Raw genomic sequence first — 19,008 nt, forward strand, 5'->3', positions numbered from 1 at the left:
AAAAAAAAAAAAAAAAAAAAAAAGAAAAGACAAAAAATAGAAGGGCAAAAATCATTAAAGAACTAACACGTAAAATGCTCCCCAAAACTGAAATATATAAATTTCCAAATTCAAGCGGCCTAATGAGCTCCTAAAGTAAATGTAAAAGGATCCCAACTAAGGCAGAGATTGTAATGTTTCAGAAGACTAGGGCCAAATGTAAAAACTTAAAAGCATCCATAAAGAAATAAAAAAATACAGTGTTCATTAAAACATTGGGGAAAAACTCACATCAGAGTTCTTACTAGCAACACTGAAAATTATAGGAAAATGGACCAACGCTTTAAAGTTCTGAGAAAAAAAATTCCAATCTCGAATTCTGTATTTAGTCAAACTACGTATCAAGATTTTCCTAATATGTAATGCAAGAAATCAAACACAAGAAAAAAGACAAAGGGAATTACCAGGGAGTGTGAATATGGACCCTAGGAGAAAAGCCACACAGCAGCCTGGGATACATCAGTCCAAAGGAAGCAAGAAAACCGAGGCTCTGGGAGCGCCGTTTCCAAGGGGGAAATGGACACGAGAGATTTCCTTAGAAGGTGGTTGATGTTGCTGTGTTGTTACCATACTAAGAGGAATTTTAAATTTTGTTGGCAAATTCAGGAAGAATTAAGTGATGGGTGTGTGAAAAAGTATGTAAAAAGCTTTAAAAGGAAGGAAACTTCTAAATCAAAACAAAAACAAAATATTGTTCAAGAAAAGAAATGTTGGTGTGGTTCAACACGTGAAATCACTACTTGGTCCAGCTATGAAAAATATCTACATTGTCATAAATGTTAAATCAAAATTTGAAAGAGAATTGTGATAAAATTATTTTAGGAAGAGAAAGGAGGAAGATAAGTGTATGTGTATGCACAACTGTGTGTGTGTGAAGTGACAGTTGTTGCAATATTAGATCCCTATAGTAATATTTAATATATTTTAAAATATCCATTTAAGCACATTATTTAGAAATATTGGGATAAGTAGCAGAAGAAACTGCTCAGTTACTTTACAAACTTCAGATTCTTATTTAAAGCTCTTTGTGAATGTGTTTCTGATTGCAAAAACTAAAGAAGTCATCTAGTATTTCTGGGAGATCCATAAATCCTCTATTAAATAACTAAAAACTGTATCCCTAATCCTAGTTAGAGTCAAACTACCAGACTTAGGGATACACTGCAAAAAAATGTAGGCTTCCCACTGCTTTCAAGAACCACAATAATATAATTGGTGTGTGGGAAAAGCCTTAGACCTAGAGTTCATCTGGAGACAACTTACTTAATCTCTCTGAGCTTTCACTTGTCTCATTTCTAATCGTAAAGAGTTCACTTGGAACTAACTAAACTCGAATGAAAGGCAAATAACAAAAGTGAGACAGACCAAGCACAAACGCCAGCATCCCTTACAGAGGACAGTCTTGACTCAGATGCAGCCAACTGTTGTCATGAAGGCCTGTTGTTGCTAAGAGATCAGATGGTTCAAGATAAACTGGAAATTTCAATTTTGACATGAAACTTCAGGATTTTTAAACACTGGCTTACATTTTTTTTTTTTCGAGATGGAGTTTCAGTCTTATTGCCCAGGCTGGAGTGCAATGGTGCGATCTCGGCTCACTGCAACCTCCGCCTCCTGGGTTCAACCGATTCTCCTGCCTCAGCCTCCCAAGTAGTTGGGATTACGGGCACCACCACAATGCCCAGCTAGTTTTTTGTATTTTTAGTAGAGATGGAGTTTCATCATGTTGACCAGGCTGGTCTCGAACTCCTGACTTCAGGTGATCTGCCCACCTTGGCCTCCCAAAGTGCTGGGATTACAGGTGTGAGCCACTGCATCCAGCTAAAATACTGGTTCAAAATATGCACAGTGCCTAACAAACCAAACCTATCTGCAGGTCACCTCCAATTCACAGACTGCCAGTAAAGACCTCTAAATTAGATGAACATGAATGCCCTTAGATCTATGACTCTGTAGTGCAATGTTGTATGACTAAAAATATTCACTGAATGAATGTTTCTTTACCACTAAACAGGCAGTGTGTTTTTACTCAAACTTGACATACCACATTACTTCATTTTGTAACTTATTTTTTTCATTATGAATACTCACAAATCTTAAAACCCAAGATCAGCACAGAGTCTTTACTTGAAGAAGTACAGTCATAAACAGAGATAGGTTCTGCCCAACACAACTGGGCCAAAAAATCAGGGAGTAATTTTCACAGGTACACAATTGAGTAAGAACTGTCATCAATCTGTCTTTTCAGACATAATTAATCAACAAAGATAAAAATCCATTTTAAATGAAAAGGACAATATCAAGCTCAGTATTTGCTAAGATTATCTTTCAATTTTCCATGAGGAAACATTTCCCTACCACTGATAATTATCTTCTTGGTTCACAGATCTGGAAAACATGAAGACTGGGCTTTTTTTCCTATGTATCTTGGGAACTGCAGCTGCAATCCCGGTAAATTTCCTTTCTTCTGTTATTGCATCTCTTTCTCCTGACATTTAGTTCAGAAGTCCTCCATTTAAAAGAAAATGTTCTTATATAATGGCTTGAAATTCTCTTTTTTATTTCAATTATATTCTTTGTTGCTCAAGTAATAAATAAATAACTGGAAAACTCAAGATGAGGTATTTAAAAAAATTTTTTAGAACTATCTGCTTCTACAAGACACAAAAAATACGCAGCAGAAAGTTTGGGCTATCGGTTTCTTAGCCATAGAATATGCCCAAATACTCAAGGGACAGGAAGAAACAAATTCTCCCAGGGAAGCTCATCACATTGCTATTACAAACCTAAGACTTTAGGTCGGGAGCGGTGGGAGGCTGAGGCAGGTGGATCACCTGAGGTTAGGAGTTCAAGACCAACCTGGCAACATGGCAAAACCCCGTCTCTACTAAAAACTACAAAAATTAGCTGGGGGTGATGGCGGGCACCTATAATCCCAGCTACCCAGGTGGCTGAGGCAAGGAGAATCACTTAACCTATGTGGTGGAGGTTGCAGTAAGCCAAGATCATGCCACTGCACTCCAGCCTGGGCAACAGAGAGACTCCGTCTCAAAAAAAAAAAAAAAAAAAAAGACTGTGCATATCCATAGGCTCCAGAAGCATTTTCTTCAAGATAAATAGATGCTGGCTGAGAAATTTTGAGAGTCTATAATGAAATCAGGAACCAATGGGTTAGGCAGGAAACAATATGGTAATCATAAATCAGCTCCTAAATCATCCTTGGGAGGCTGTCCAAGCAAGTATGCTGAAAGTAGGCAGGACTAGAATACTCCTCTCTTCATGTTCAGATACCCTGGTCCCATTTGCACAGCAATAAAGCAGCCGTACACAAATCAGATCATTTGAAACCACGTCAGCGACCTCAAAACAAACTGAAAGTTAAAAAAAAAAGATGACACCATGGCATGGATGACCACCTAGGATGCTCCACAAATGATCCATGGAATCCTTAATTAAACCAAAGGATTCATGCCATTTTTTTTTTCACCAAATGGAGGAATCAGCCTCCTTTAAATAGACAAAACAATTTCTCAATTTTCCCTTTCCTCTGTCCCTCTTTAGGTCTAAAATTCTGTACTTGCTTTTTGGATAAGTTGTTGGCTAGCTCCTGGTTGACAAATGTGTCAGCAAAAGCACAATCCATGGCACCCAGAGAAAGCTGTTCTTGGAAAACAGAGTTTATGACCACTATCAGGAATCACACTTAAGTAGTGTGGAGCTGCTCCAGCTAAAATTATACATTGCACCCTGAAATTACAAAAGTGAGACAAATCAATGTTCAACACTGAAAGGAGTTCCCACACAACCATTGTTTTCTCCTGAAAATGTGCTTTGTCCTTGCAGAAGTTGCTGTTAAGTAAATAAACATCAAAAAGCGTCTTCAGGCCAGGCACAATGGCTCCTGCCTATAATCCCAGCACTTTGGGAGGCCAAGGCTAGAGAATCACTTGAGCCCAGGAGTTCAAGGCCAGCCTGGGTAACATAGCGAGACCTTGTGTCTACAAAAATGAACAAAAAATTAGCCAGGTGCCATGGCATGTGCCTGTAGTCCCAGATACTTGGGAGGAAAAGGAGGGAGGGTCCCTTGAGCCACGGGGGTCGAGGCTGCAGTAAGCCAAGATTGCGCCACACCACTCCAGCCTAGGTGACGGAGCAAGACCTTGTCTCAAAAAAAAAAAAAAGTGTTTGAACCAAATGTTTGAATGATACCCTGCATTTAGACACATTCCAGATGTTTCCTTTCTGGGACAATTTAATATCAATTAAACCTAGCCAAATGCTAAAAAGTTAAGTATCTTCTCATAGGACTGACCTATTAAATATTTGTATCATTTTCCCTGCCTGCCTGAATTCTCCAGATGTAAATGGATTCTGTGTGGTTGGGAGATTCCAAATAGATTTCCAGGGGGCATGTTAAATAAATAGAAATATGGCAATAATGATAACACATAATTTCAATTTCAGAATATTTCTGAAAGTAAAATAGCTGCCATTTTTTGTGTGCATTTCTTCCTGCTTAGGCGGTAGGGGGATGGAAGGGGAGAGAGAGTGACCAGTTCTTCACTAATAAGCCTAAAATCTCCCCCATCCATTGCCTTCTATGCTGGCCCTGTTGGCAGCTCACCAAAGTGGCCACCATTCTTTCTCCTTTTTACCATTCTTTAAGTCTTCTCTATAAACTTTTTCAAATTCATTACTCATTTTAGTTGACAAGGAGATAAGAAGCAAAAGAGCAAACCAAACCTAATATAAATCCTGTACTTTTGTCAGGAGCTGTGGCTCACATCTGTAATCCCAGCACTTTGGGAAGCCAAGGTGGGCAGATCACTTGAGGCCAGGAGTTCAAGACCAGCCTGGCCAACATGGCGAAACCCTATCTCTACTAAAAAAACAAATAAATACAAAAATTAGTGTAGCATGGTGGCCCTATAATCCCAGCTACTAAGGAGGCTGAGGAATGAGAATTGCTTGAACCCAGCAGATAGAGGTTACAGTGAGCCGAGATCCCACCACTGTACCCCATCCTGGGCAACAGAGAAAGACTTTGCCTCAAAAAAAAAAAAATTAAAATTAAAAAATAAATCCAGGCTGGGCACAGTGGCTCACACCTGTAATCCTAGCACTTTGGGAGATCAAGGTAGGCAGAACACCTGAGGTCAGGGGTTCAAGACCAGCCTGAACAACATGGAGAAACCCCATCTCTATTAAAAATACAAAATTAGCTCGGCGTGGTGGCACATGCCTATAATCCCAGCTACTCAGGAAACAGAGGCAGGAGAATCGCTGGAACCTGGGAGGCAGAGGTTACAGTGAGCTGAGATCACGCCACTGCTCTCCAGCCTGGGCAACAAGAGTGAAACTCCATCTCAAAAAATTTTTAAAATAATTAATTAATTAATTAATTAATCCTGCACTCCATGGCTTGCTTTATGTTACACAGTCAGCATTACAGAACCTGCTAATGGACTAAAAATAAGTTAATCCAAATAGAATCCAAGTTTCCTATTTACACCTGCATATGCCATCTGAGTATCCAGAGCTTCTCTCTAATAAAGATTCACGGTGAATATCTGCCTCAGATATTGGGCAGTTTATATCATTACCACGGTGTGACATTAGTACTAGCAACAGTAATTTTCAGTTGGGCAACTCCTTAAAATTCATAAAATATTTGTTATATATAAACTTATTTTGATATCTCTGCTCACTTGATATTTCTTGCCACCTTGAGAGGCAGCAGGGTAGAAACTAATGACCTTGGCCAGGCATGGTTGCTAACACATATAATCCCAGCATTTTGGGAGGCCAAGACAGAAAGATCGCTTGAGCTCAGGCATTCAAAGCCAGCCTGGGCAACACAGTGAAACCCCATCTCTACAAAAAGTACAAAAATTAGCCAGGCATGGTGGTGCCTGTAGTCCCAGATACTCGGGAGGCTGAGGTGGGAGGGTGGCTTGAGCCTGGAAGGCAGAGGTTGCAGTGAGCCAAGCTTACACCACTGCATTACAGCCTGGGCAACAGACTGGAGTTAATTAATTAAGTTAAAATAATTAATTAATTTTATTAATATTTTTAAATTAATAAAAAATAATAACCTGTCAAACCACAGATAGAAAGTAAATAGCGGAGGCAAGACTTGAATGGAGGCCTCTTCCCTTAAAGTTCAGTTGTTCCATTTCCCTATCAAGCATCGCTGACCAGCTCTTCTCCAAGTCTCTAATATTGCTAGAAATAGGCCAACTCCTAATAGAAATTAATACTCCAGATTTTCCCTTTTCTATTAGGCTTAGTACCCTGTCTCACACAGTCTTTGAATTGTCTAATTTTTTTTTTTTTTTTTGAGCAGAATTTCACTCTTGTTACCCAGGCTGGAGTGCAATGGCACGTTCTTGGCTCACTGTAACCTCTGCCTCCAGCGATTCTCCTGCCTCAGCCTCCTGATTAGCTGGGATAACAGGCACCCGCCACCATGCCCAGCTAATTTTTTGTATTTTTAGTAGAGATGGGGTTTCACCATGTTGGCCAGGCTGGTCTTGAACTCCTGACCTCAGGTGATCTGCCCTCCTCTGCCTCCCAAAGTGCTGAATTACAGGAGTGAGCCACCACCCCTAGCCTCTAAATTGTTTTTTATTAAAATTTCCTGATCAATGTTAAATCAAATAAATATTGATAAAAAGTTTACAACTTTTTCTGCTAATTATCAGTGAGTACTTAATTTAGGAAAATGTATAATACTATATCTTATGGTTAATTTTATCTGAATTCAACTTTCTGCTAAACAACACTTTTCAAAATTGTAAAGTACAAATGCTTTGCAAAAGTTTGAAAAACACAGAAAATAATTTCAAAACTCAAAGTTACCATTATTCAAATGCTTTTTGCTCTATTTTCATCCAGTCTCTGCATAAATAACTTTTTCTTAAACACAATTGAGATTCTGTTTCCACTTAACATTCTGTTCTAGGCATTTGCTTATATCCTCAAAAACTCTAGAGAATATTTTTTAATTGTTGGTATGAATGAAGTATATTGCTACTAATAATGATGACAAGAGTAGCAAATTTTTTAATTAGCAACCAGACATAAATAATAAAAAACAGTTTTTAATTTTTTCAGACAAATGCAAGATTATTATCTGATTATTCCAAAACAACTGCTGAAACGGTAGCACCCGTCAACACTGCAATCCCCAGTTTAAGGGTTGAAGATGCAGAAAATGGAAAAGAAACAGCAGTATCCACAGAAGACCATCCCCACCATAAGGTAAAAAATAACATTATTTATATTAATATAATTTTTAAATTATCCAAAGATCTTAGTTTCAGAGCATGGTCAAAGAGATTATGTCATTTACATCTCAGTTTAATATTTTAACATGATGATCATCTCAACTGCCTTCAATCACTACACCAGAAGAATCGAGAAGATTAATGAATTTTATTATTTGCGCTGAGCTGCTGCATACTTGTTTCATTTTATAAAATCCAAATTCAGTTTAAACCTGTGGCTACAGAGTGTAAAGAACATTATAAACATGTTTATGTGATAATGTGAGAAGTAAAAGAATAATGAATATTAAATGTTACCTTAGGCATAAATATGGTTACATTATCATTTGTTTGAAGAATGAACTTTTTTTTCTTTTAAGGCTGAAAAATCTTCAGTACTAAAATCAAAAGAGGAAGACCATGAGCAGTCAGCAGAACAGGGCAAGGGTTCTAGCCAAGAGCTGGGATTGAAGGACAGTGATGGTGACTTAAGTGTGGATTTGGAGTATGCACCAACTGAAGGTACACTGGACATAAAAGAAGATATAAGTGAACCTCAGGGGAAAAAACTCTCAAAGAACATTGATTTTCTGGCTCCTAGTGTCAGTTCCTTCACAGATTCTAACCAACAAGAAAGTATCACAAAGGGAGAGGAAAACCAAGAGCAACCTACAAATGATTCACATCATCAGTTGAACAGGAGCAGTAAACGTAGCCACCTGATGGATCAAGGAAACCAAGAGCAGGATCCAAATATTTCCAATGGAGAAGAGGAAGAAGAAAAAGAGCCAGGTGAATTTGGTACCCACAATGATGACCAAGAAAGAAAGACAGAATTGCCTGGGGAGCATTCTAACAGCAAGCAGGAGGAGCACAATACCCAATCTGATGATATTTTAGAAGAGTCTGATCAACCAACTCAAGTAAGCAAGATGCAGAAGGATGAATTTGAGCAGGCTAACCCAGAACAAGAAGATAATTTCAATGCAGAAATGGAAGAGGAAAATGCATCAAATGTCGATAAGCACATTCAAGAGACTGAGTGGCAGAGTCAAGAGGGTAAAACTGGCCCTGAAGCTATCAGCAACCACAAAGAGATAGATGAGGCTCTGCTCCTTGAACCTACTGATGATGGTAACACCATGCTCAGAAATCATGGAGCTGATGATAATGGGGGTGATGATGGCGATGATGGCCCCAGGCACAGTACAAGTGATGACTACTTCGTCCCAAGCCAGGCCTTTCTGCAGGCTGAGGGAGCTCAATCCATTGCCTATCACCTCAAAATTGAGGAGCAAAGACAAAAAGCAGTTGAAAATGAAAACAGAGATACCAGTGAGCCTGGGGAATACCAAGAGGTAAGATTATTTTAAATGGTCCCTGTCCAATAAAGTCAGCATTATCAACCAAGAGTTATGACCCTTCTCTGTGCTCCCACGGTGTCCTGTGTGTATATCTACGCATACATTACTAAAATATATTATAATTATTTATTTTTAGGTCCATCTCTATCATTAAGCTGAGAATGCCTGTTTTATTTGGGTTCCCCTAGAAGCAGGTCTTGGATTTGAGTATTTATTTGAGAAGCACAGGGAACAAAGATCGAGGAGTGGAGATGTGATACAAAAAGGAAAGGAAGCTAATAAAAGGAACATCATTCAAGCCATGTAGAGACACTTGCTCAGAATTATTCCATTTGGGGACTGAAGGAGCTAGGGCACTTATTTTAGCTGAGGACTGCTAGAGAGGTATTAATTTCCCAGCATTTCCAGTCTGTACCTTGAGTAGGCCAGGTCAATCGCCATGATTTTCCAGGCACAGAAATGCAGATATTAGTCATTTAAAGTCCCTGCAACTACTTGGAATGATAAATTATGACAGATGTGAAGGATGGGAGACATTGACAGCTGCTGCTCTAATGCCTTGAAAGCAGATGCCACATTGTATTCAAGTTGCATCACCAGTGTCCAAGAAAATGCCTCTGACATAAGGAAAGATCCAATGGTGTTTGTTGAATTAGTTATAAAGATTAAGGTCCTACTTTATTAAGCAAACACATATCAAAATAATAATCTGGAAACTATAGCAGGGTCGGGGCAGGGAGGAAGCATATTTGGAGCTTTCATGCAAAATCCTAGCAGCCACCCACCAGCAGGACTTGGCACAGATTTTGGTGCACAAGACCAGTGGTAAAACCACAGTTACTGAGAACTCTGCTGCCACTCTAATGTAGGAGTTTTCTTATACCTCAAAAGCCTGGTGTGAAAGCTTTACCAACAAATTCAGAGAGATTTCCAATGTAACTCTGTCTTAATTGCAAAATCACAAGATAATACTATATTTCTAGTGTTGTATCAAATCCAAAGAGGAGACTCCAAGTCTTATTGAGTAACCCCCTGCGAGATCGCACTAAATCCCGTTGATAAAGATAGAAAAGGGTCCTGTTCTCCAAGGGTTACTGTCTACCTCCACAGTTGTGACTGATTTCCTTTTCCTTTTTTTGTTTTTTTTTTTAAGATGGAGACTCACTCTATCACCCAAACTGACATGCAGTGGTGCGATGTCAGCTCACTGCAACCTGGTTCTGCCTCCCAGATTCAAGCAACTCTCCTATCTCAGCCTCCTGAATAGCTGGGACTCCAGGTGCCTGACACCAAGCCCAGCTAATTTTTGTATTTTTAGTAGAGACGGGGTTTCACCTTGCTGGTCAGGCTGGTCTCAAACTCCTGACCTCAGGTGATCCACCTGCCTTGGCCTCCCAAAGTGCTAAGATTACAGGCTATCTTTCTTTCTTTCTTTTTCTTTTTGTTTTGTTTGTTTTTAGAGATGGAGTCTTGCCATGTCTCCCAGGCTGGAATGCAGTGGTGCAATCACAGCTCACTGCAGGGTACCTGTCTCTGGTCCCAGTTACTCAGGAGGCTAAGGTGAGAGGACTGCTAGAGCCCAGGGTTACTGTAGTAACCATGCCCAGTGGATATTTTTCCTTTTTTTCTTTTTTATTTATTTTTATTTTTTATAGATATGGAGTTTCCCTATGTTGCCCAGGCTGGTCTTGAACTCCTGGGCTCAAGTGAATCTCCCACCATGGCCTCCCAAAGTGCTAGGATTACACTGCACCCAGCCTGGTTTCCCTTTCTGAGATCTGAAATGATTTGAGCATGAAAAACACTCTGTGAAAGTATGCACAGTGGGAATATAAATTAAGTAATGGCTCTCCTCATAGTAGATTTTAACTTTTGCTCCTGTTATTCTAAAGGCCAAGAAAGCAGACAACTCATCAAATGATGATGAGACGTCAAGTGAAGGCAATATGGGGGTTCATGGTGTGGGTGAGTATGCAAAAAGCAAACTGTGACTATATCAAGGAAGAAATGGAATCTGCCGTTTTGGGCTTGCCCCTCCATCCGTTGTGACTACTGCATAGAATTTTTCCTCCCCACAATCCTCCCCAAGGAAAGGCTACCATAAATTGTTGATATTTTCTTGTGTATATTTGATACACAACTATGGGTAAATTTGTTTACAAACTGGAAGGCCTGTTGAGATATTAGTGAAAAGGCTGGAATTCCTTTTCCTTAAATCCTTTTGCTTCTGAAAAGAATTAATTCTATCTTCTTTATTCTAAAGTCCGTAACTTGCTGGTGAATTTATATCCCATTCTTAATAAAGGAACTAATTCCTCCCCCTATGACAAATATTTTGAATTTCAGCCTTATTTCACTTCTGACCAGCTTGCACAATGTTGCACTAAGGACTTCAGACTGTGACCATCTCAGGCGTAGAAGAGCTGTCTGTTCTTTGCACATTTCCAATTCAAACTGCTACAAGAGAAAATCTAGATTATCATGTAAAATAGTCTGTAAAATTATCATGTAAAATAGAAGATTCCATGTGGAAATTAACCCATCGATTAAAAAGGATTCTAATGTCTTCCCACTTACAAATTCGCAAATTTCAAGGACTTCTAAATTTCCCCTTCATCAGTGAAAAGGAAGCTAGTTGAGTGAATTTGTATTTGCATACTCAATTTAACTCTGTCCGTGTTTCCTGTCCAATCTTTTCTGTTAGATTCTTGCATGAGCTTCCAGTGTAAAAGAGGTCATATCTGTAAGGCAGACCAACAGGGAAAACCTCACTGTGTCTGCCAGGATCCAGTGACTTGTCCTCCGACAAAACTCCTTGACCAAGTAAGTATTCTACACAATAGTCTTTAAGTGGCTCCAAAGGTTAGTGACTGAAATGAAAATATTTGCAATTGAAATTTTTGCTTAAAAAAGGTAGGTACAGCCAGGTGCAATGGCTCATGCCTGTAATCCCAGCACTTTGGGAGGCCAAGGCAGGTAGATCACGAGGTTAGGAAATCGAGACCATCCTGGCTAACACCATGAAACCCCGCCTCTACTAAAAATACAAAAAGTTAGCTGGGCATGGCAGCATGCGCCTGTGGCCCCAGCTACTCGGGAGGCTGAGGTAGGAGAATCGCTTGGACCCGGGAGGCAGAGGTCACGGTGGGCAGAGATTGCGCCACTGCACTCCAGCCTGGGCAACAGAGTGAGACTTCATCTCAAAAAAAAAAAAAAGGTAGGTACGTAGGTTATCATCTAATATTTGAAGAAATATTAAACAGGAATAAATGCCAACAAACTCAAAGAATTTCAATTGTGCCATAAAAAGATTACAGTGGCATTTGAGTTGTAGAACCCATTTTAAAACTCATGCCAGCCTTGGAACATCTGCAGTTTTCATTCTACTGAGCTTATGTAGAGCTAAGTCGTCATCACTGTTGGTACCGTTAAGTTGATTTTTTTTAAGCCAAACAGGACAATGATGATTTTAATAATCTCATCTACCTGACCACATCTTTGGCACGGCACTGTTATCAGAGTATGAGCTTTAAGGAGCAGAGTGTCATCCAGTGAGCACTTGGCTCTATCAGCTTTTTCTCCTGCTTATCTCCCATAGGTTTGTGGCACTGACAATCAGACCTATGCCAGTTCCTGTCATCTATTTGCTACTAAATGCAGACTGGAGGGAACCAAAAAGGGGCATCAACTGCAGCTGGATTATTTTGGAGCCTGCAAATGTAAGATTATGTCCCTCCTGTCAACCATCATCTTTGTGAGGGTTTGGGGTGAATCTGGACATGCCTGAATTATCTATATGTAAACAGGAAAAAGCTAATGTAGTTCTGAACACACACACACATGTGCAAAAATCCACTGAAGAAATTTAAAAAACAAGAACTCCCAGGCCTTAACTGTAGGCAATTCTGATTTAACTGAAAAAGGTTGGAACCCTGACATGGTTTTTTTATTTGTTTTTAAAGTAACCTAGACAATTCTTATGTTCAGCCAGGGCTCAGAACCACTATGATAAAATTATCCACTTAATCACAGAGTTGAATTACTGGAATTTTGCTACATTATTTGCCCTCTTCCCAATTTAAGTTAAGCCATTGCCAAGAAGTTTTCCGACAACATATTCTTCCAGAAGTTTTTTAAGGCTGTCTTCCTTCCCCAGGATACTCTCAATTGTGTTTGGCTCCCCTTACCGCTAAGCGATTCTCCAAATTAGCAGTGTTCAGTAATATTTCCAGGTCTTCTCCCCTTCCAGACCCAGGAGAGGATGAAACATGTCAGCCCCCTGGACGTTAGGTATGACCACATATCTTTCTTTGTCCAGTCAAATGAGAACAAAAATCATCTGTGTGAGTTCTGGGCAGAAGCACTGAAGAGCTGGGGTATGGTTCTCCATCCTTTGCTCCTTTGTCACCACAATCTCTCTTTGAGATAGTGGCCTCAAAAAATGGCAATGTCCTTGGTGGCTGGCAAGATGGCCAAATAGGAACAATTCCGGTCTGCAGTTCCCAGAGAGATTGGTGCAGAAGGCGAGTGATTTCTGCATTTCCAACTGAAGTATCCATCTCATCTCATTGGAACTGGTTAGACAGTGGGTACAGCCCACGGAAAGTGAGCTGAAGCAAGTGGGGTGTTGCCTTACCTGGGAAGCACAAAGGATCAGGGAACTTCCTCCGCTAACCAAGGGAACCTCAAGGGACCGTACCATGAGGGATGGGGTACTCTGGCTCAGATACTATGCTTTTCCCATGGTCTTCACAACTCACAGACCAGGAGAGTCCCTCGGGTGCCTACAGCACAAAGGCCCTGGGTTTCAAGCACAGAACTGGGTGGCCATTTGGGCAGACATCAGGCTTGCTACAGGATTTTTTTTTTTTTTCATACCCCAGTGGCACCTGGAATGCCAGCAAGACAGAACCATTCACATCCCTGAAAAGGGGGTTGAAGCCAGGGAGCCAAGTTTCTAGTTCAGTGTATCCTACCCCCATGAAGCCCAGCAAGCTAAGATCTGTGAACTTGAAGTTCTCGCTGCCAGCACAGCAGTCTGAAGTCTATCTGGGACACTCAAGCTTGGTGGGGGGAGGGGCGTTCACCATTACTGATGCTTGAGTAGGCGATTTTCCCCTCATAATGTAAACAAAGCCGACGGAAAGTTCAAACTGGGCAGAGCCCACCACAGTGCCAAAAAGCTGCTGTATCCAGATGGCCTCACTAGATTTCTCCTCTCTGGGCAGGGCATCTCTGAAAGAAAGGCAGCAGCCCCTGTCAGGGGCTTATAGATAAAACGCCCATCTCCCTGGGCAGAGAACATGGGGGAAGGGGTGTCTGTGGGCACAGCTTCAGCAGACTTAGACGTTCCTCCCTGTTGGCTCTGAAGAAAGCAGATCTCCCAGAGCAACGCTCAAGCTCTGGTAAGGGTCAGACCGCCTCTTCAAGTGGGCCCTTGACCTCCATGCCTCCTGATTGAGAGACACCTCTCAGCAAGGATTGACAGACACCTCATACAGGAGAGCTCCACCTGGCATCTGGTGGGTGCCCCGCTTGGACAGAGCTTCCAGAAGAAGGAACAGGCAGCAATCTTTGCTGTTCTGCACCTTCTGCTGGTGACACCCAGGCAAACAGTGTCCGGAGTGGGCCTCCAGCAAAGTCCAGCAGACCTGCAGTGGATAGACCTGGCTGTTAGAAGGAAAACTAACAGACAGAAAGGCATAGCATCAACAACATCAGAAAGGACATCCACAGAAAAACCCCATCCGAAGGTCACCAGCATCAAAGACCAAAAATAGATAAATCCACAAAGATGAGGAAAAAACAGTACAAAAAGGCTGAAAATTCCAAAAACCAGAATGCCTCTTCTACTCCAAAGGATCACAACTCCTCGCCAGCAAGGGAACAAAACTGGATGGAGAATGAGTTTGATGAATTGACAGAGCAGGCCTCAGAAGGTGAGTAATAACAAACTCCTCTGAACTAAAGGAGCATGTTCTAACCCAATGCAAGGAACCTTGAAAAAATGTTAGAGGAATTGCTAACTAGAATAACCAGTTTAGAGAAGGACATAAATGACCTGATAGAGTTGAAAAACATAGCACGAGAACTTCATGAAGCATACACAAGTATCAATAGCTGAATCAATCAAGCAGAAGAAAGGATATCAGAGATCAACTTAATGAAATAAAGCATGAAAACAATTTTAGAGAAAAAAGAATAAAAGGGAACAAACAAAGCCTCCAAGAAATACAGGACTATGTGGAAAGACTAAACCAACATTTTACTGGTGTACCTGAAAGTGGTGGGGAGAATGGAACCAAGTTGAAAAATACACTTCAGGATATTATCTAGGAGAACTTCCCCAACCTAACAAGACAGGCCAACATTCAAATTCAGGAAATACAGAGTACACCACAAAGATACTCCTCAAGAAGAGCAACCCCTGGGGGGTGGGGAGGGAAGAGAGGGTGGGGAGGGATAACATGGGGAGAAATGCCAGATATAGTATACGCCTAAAGTAAAATAAATAAATTAAATAAAAATAAAAGAAGAGCAACCCCAAGACACATAACTGTCAGATTCACCAAGGTTGAAATGAAGAAAAAAATGTTGAGGACAGCCAGAGAGGTTGGGTTACCCACAAAGGGAAGCCCACCAGACTAACAGCAGAGCTCTCTGCAGAAACCCTACAAACCAGAAGAGAATAGGGGCCAATGTTCAACATTCTTAAAGAAAAGAATTTTCAACCCAGAATTTAATATCCAGCCAAACTAAGCTTCATAAGCAAAGGAGAAATAAAATCCTTTACAGACAAGCAAATGCTGAGAGGTTTTGTCACAACCAGGCCTGCCTTACAAGAACTCCTGCAGGAAGCACTAAATATGGAAAGGAAAATCTGGTACTAGCCACTGCAAAAACATACTAAATTGTAAAGACCATCAACACTATAAAGAAACTGCATCAACTAACAGGCAAAATAACCAGCTAGCAATATAACAACAGGATCAAATTCACACATAACAGTATTAACCTTAAATGTAAATGAGCTAAATGCCCTAATTAAAAGAATCAGACTGGCAAATTAGATAAAGGGTCAAGACCCATCTGTGTACTGTATTCAGGAGACCCATCTCACATGCAAAGACACATATAGGCTCAAAATAAAATAAACACATGGAGGAATATTTAGCAAGCAAATGGAAAGCAATTAAAAAAGCAGAGGTTGCTATCCTAGTCTCTGATAAAACAGACTTTAAATCAACAAAGATCAAAAAAGACAAAGAAGGGCATTACATAATGGCAAAGGGATTGATGCAACAAGAAGAGTTAACTAACCTAAATACATAGACACCCAATACAGAACCACCTAGATTTGTAAAGCAAGTTCTTAGAGACCTACAAAGAGACTTATACTTCCACACAATAACAGTGGGAGACTTTAACACCTCACTGTCAATATTAGAAAGATCAATGAGATGGAAAATTAACAAAGATACTCAGGACTTGAACTCAGCTCTGAACCAAGTGGACCTAATAAGATACCTACAGAACTCTCCACCTCAAATCAACTGAATATACACTCTTCTCAGCACCACAATGCACTTATTCTAAAATTAACCACATAATTCAAAGTAAAATACTCCTCAGCAAATGCAAAAGAACAAAAATCATAACAGTCTCTTGGACCACAGTGCAATCAAATTAGAATTCAGGATTAAGAAACTCACTCAAAACCATACAACTACATGGAAACTGAACAACCTGCTCCTGAATGACTATTGAGTAAATAACAAAATTAAGGTAGAAATAAATAAGTTCTTTGAAACCAATGAGAACAAAGATACAACACACCAGAATCTCCGTGACACAGTTAATGTAGTGTTTAGAGGGAAATTTATAGCACTAAATGCCCAAAGGAGAAAGTGGAAAAGATCTAAAATATACACCCTAATATCATAATTAAAAGACCTAGAGAAGCAAGAGCAAGTAAATTCAAAACTAGCAGAAGAGCAGAACTGAAGGAGACAGAGGCATGAAAAATCCTTCAAAAAATCAATGAATACAAGAGCTGGGTTTTTTTAATAAGATTAACAGAATAGATAGATGCTAGCTAGAATAATAAAGCAAAAAAGAGAAGAGAATCAAATAGACACAATAAAAAGTGATAAAGGGGATATTACCACTGATCCCACAGAAATACAAACTACCAGCAGAGAATACTATGAACACCTCTATAAAAATAAACTTGATAATCAAGAAGAAATAGATAAATTCCTGGACTCATACACCCTCCCAAAACTAAGCTGGGAAGAAGTTAAATCCCTGAATAGACCATTAACAAGTTCTGAAGTTGAGGCAATAATTAATACCCTACCAACCAAAAAAAGTCCAGGACCAGAAAGATTCACGAGTGAACTCTGCCAGAGGTACAAAGAGGAGCTGGTACCATTCCTTCTGAAACTATTCCAAACAATAGAAAAAGAGGGACTCTTTCCCAACCCAATTTATGAGGTCAGCATGATCCTGATACCAAAACCTGGCAGAGACACAACAACAACAAAAAGGATATTTCAGACCAAAATCCCTGATGAACATCAATGCAAAAATTTTCAATAAAATACTGACAAACCAAATCCAGCAGCACATCAAAGAGCTTACTCATCATTATCAAGTCAGCTTCATCACTGGAATGCAAGGCTAGTTCAACATATGCAAATCAATAAATGTAATCCATCACATAAACAGAATCAACGACAAAAACCGCATGATTATCTCAATAGATGCAGAAAAGGCCTTCAATAAAATTCAACACCCTTCATGCTAAAAAAGTCTAAATAAAGTAGGTGCTGATGAAAATTATCTCAAAATAATAAGAGCTATTTATGACAAACCCACAGCCAATATCATACTGAATGAGCAAAAGCTGGAAGCATTCTGTTTGAAACCAGCACAAGACAAGGATGCCCTCTCTCACCACTCCTATTCAACATAGTATTGAAAGTTCTGGCCAGGGCAATCAGGCAAGAGAAATACATAAAGGGTCTTCAAATAGGAAGAGAGAAAGTCAAACTGTCTCTGTTTGCAGATGACATGATTGCATATTTAGAAGACTCATCATCGCAGCCCAAAATCTCCATAAGGTGATAAGCAACTTCAGCAAAGTCTCAGGATACAAAATCAATACACAAAAATCACAAGCATCCCTACACACCAATAACAGACTAACAGAGAGCCAAATAATGAGTGAACTCCAATTCACAATTGCTACAAAGAGAATAAAATACCTAGGAATACAACTTACAAGGGTTGTGAAGGACCTCTTCAAGGAGAACTACAAACCACTGCTCAAGGAAATAAGAGAGAACACAAACAGATGAAAAACATTCCATCCTCATAGTTAGGAAGAATCAATAACATGATAATGGCCATACTGTCCAAAGTGATTTATAGATTCAATGCTATCTCCATCAATCTACCATTGGCTTTCTTCACAGAATTAGAAAACAACTACTTTAAATTTCATATGGAACCAAAAAAGAGCCCGTATAGCCAAGACAATCCTAAGCAAAAAGAGCAAAGCTGGAGGCATCACACTACTTGACTTCAAACTATACTACAGGCTACAGTAACCAAAACAGTATGGTACTGGCACCAAAACAGATATATAAACCAGTGGAACAGAATAGAGGCTTCAGAAATAATGCCACACATCTATAACCATCTGATCTTTGACAAACCTGACAAAAACAAGCAATGCGGAAAGGATTCCCAATTTAATAAATGGCATTGGGAAAACTGGCTAGCTATATGCAGAAAACTGAAACTGGACCCCTTCCTTACACCTTATACAAAAATTAACTCAAGATGGATTAAAGACTTAAACATAAGACCTAAAACCATAAAAACCCTAGAAGAAAATCTAGGCAATACCATTCAGGACATAGGCATGGGCAAAGACTTCATGACTAAAACACCAAAAGCAATGGCAACAAAGGCAAAATTGACAAATGAAATCTAATTAAACTATAGAGCTTCTGCACAGCAAAAGAAACTGTCATCAGAGTGAACAGGCAAACTAAAGAATGGGAGAAAATTGTTGCAATCTATCCATCTGACAAAGGTCTAATATCTAGAATTAAGAAACTTAAACAAATTTACAAGAAAAAAACAACTCCATTAAAAAGTGGGTGAAGGATATGAACAAACACTTCTCAAAAGAAGACATTTATGTGGCCAAGAAACATATGGAAAAAAGCTCATCATTACTGATCATTAGAGAAATACAAGTCAAAATCACAATGAGACACCATCTCACACCAGTTAGAATGGTGATCATTAAAACATTAGGAAAC

At 39.7% G+C, this 19,008-nt stretch overlaps 1 protein-coding gene across 2 annotated transcripts in view; it reads left to right on the forward strand.

The window, feature by feature from the left end:
- Positions 1-19,008, forward strand: part of SPARCL1 (SPARC like 1) — a 60,489-nt gene that overhangs the window by 30,656 nt on the left and 10,825 nt on the right. For both annotated transcript variants that reach the window (XM_017545125.1, XM_037744499.1), the window contains exons 2-7: positions 2,426-2,490; positions 7,156-7,302; positions 7,688-8,665; positions 10,564-10,636; positions 11,376-11,494; positions 12,270-12,390. In XM_017545125.1, the coding sequence (XP_017400614.1) occupies positions 2,437-2,490; positions 7,156-7,302; positions 7,688-8,665; positions 10,564-10,636; positions 11,376-11,494; positions 12,270-12,390 (1,492 nt within the window). In that variant the 5' untranslated portion in view covers positions 2,426-2,436. The remainder of the gene's footprint in view (positions 1-2,425; positions 2,491-7,155; positions 7,303-7,687; positions 8,666-10,563; positions 10,637-11,375; positions 11,495-12,269; positions 12,391-19,008) is intronic.

Source organism: Cebus imitator, unplaced genomic scaffold (assembly GCF_001604975.1).
Source record: "Cebus imitator isolate Cc_AM_T3 unplaced genomic scaffold, Cebus_imitator-1.0 Scaffold177, whole genome shotgun sequence".
NCBI classification, from domain to species: Eukaryota; Metazoa; Chordata; class Mammalia; order Primates; family Cebidae; genus Cebus; species Cebus imitator.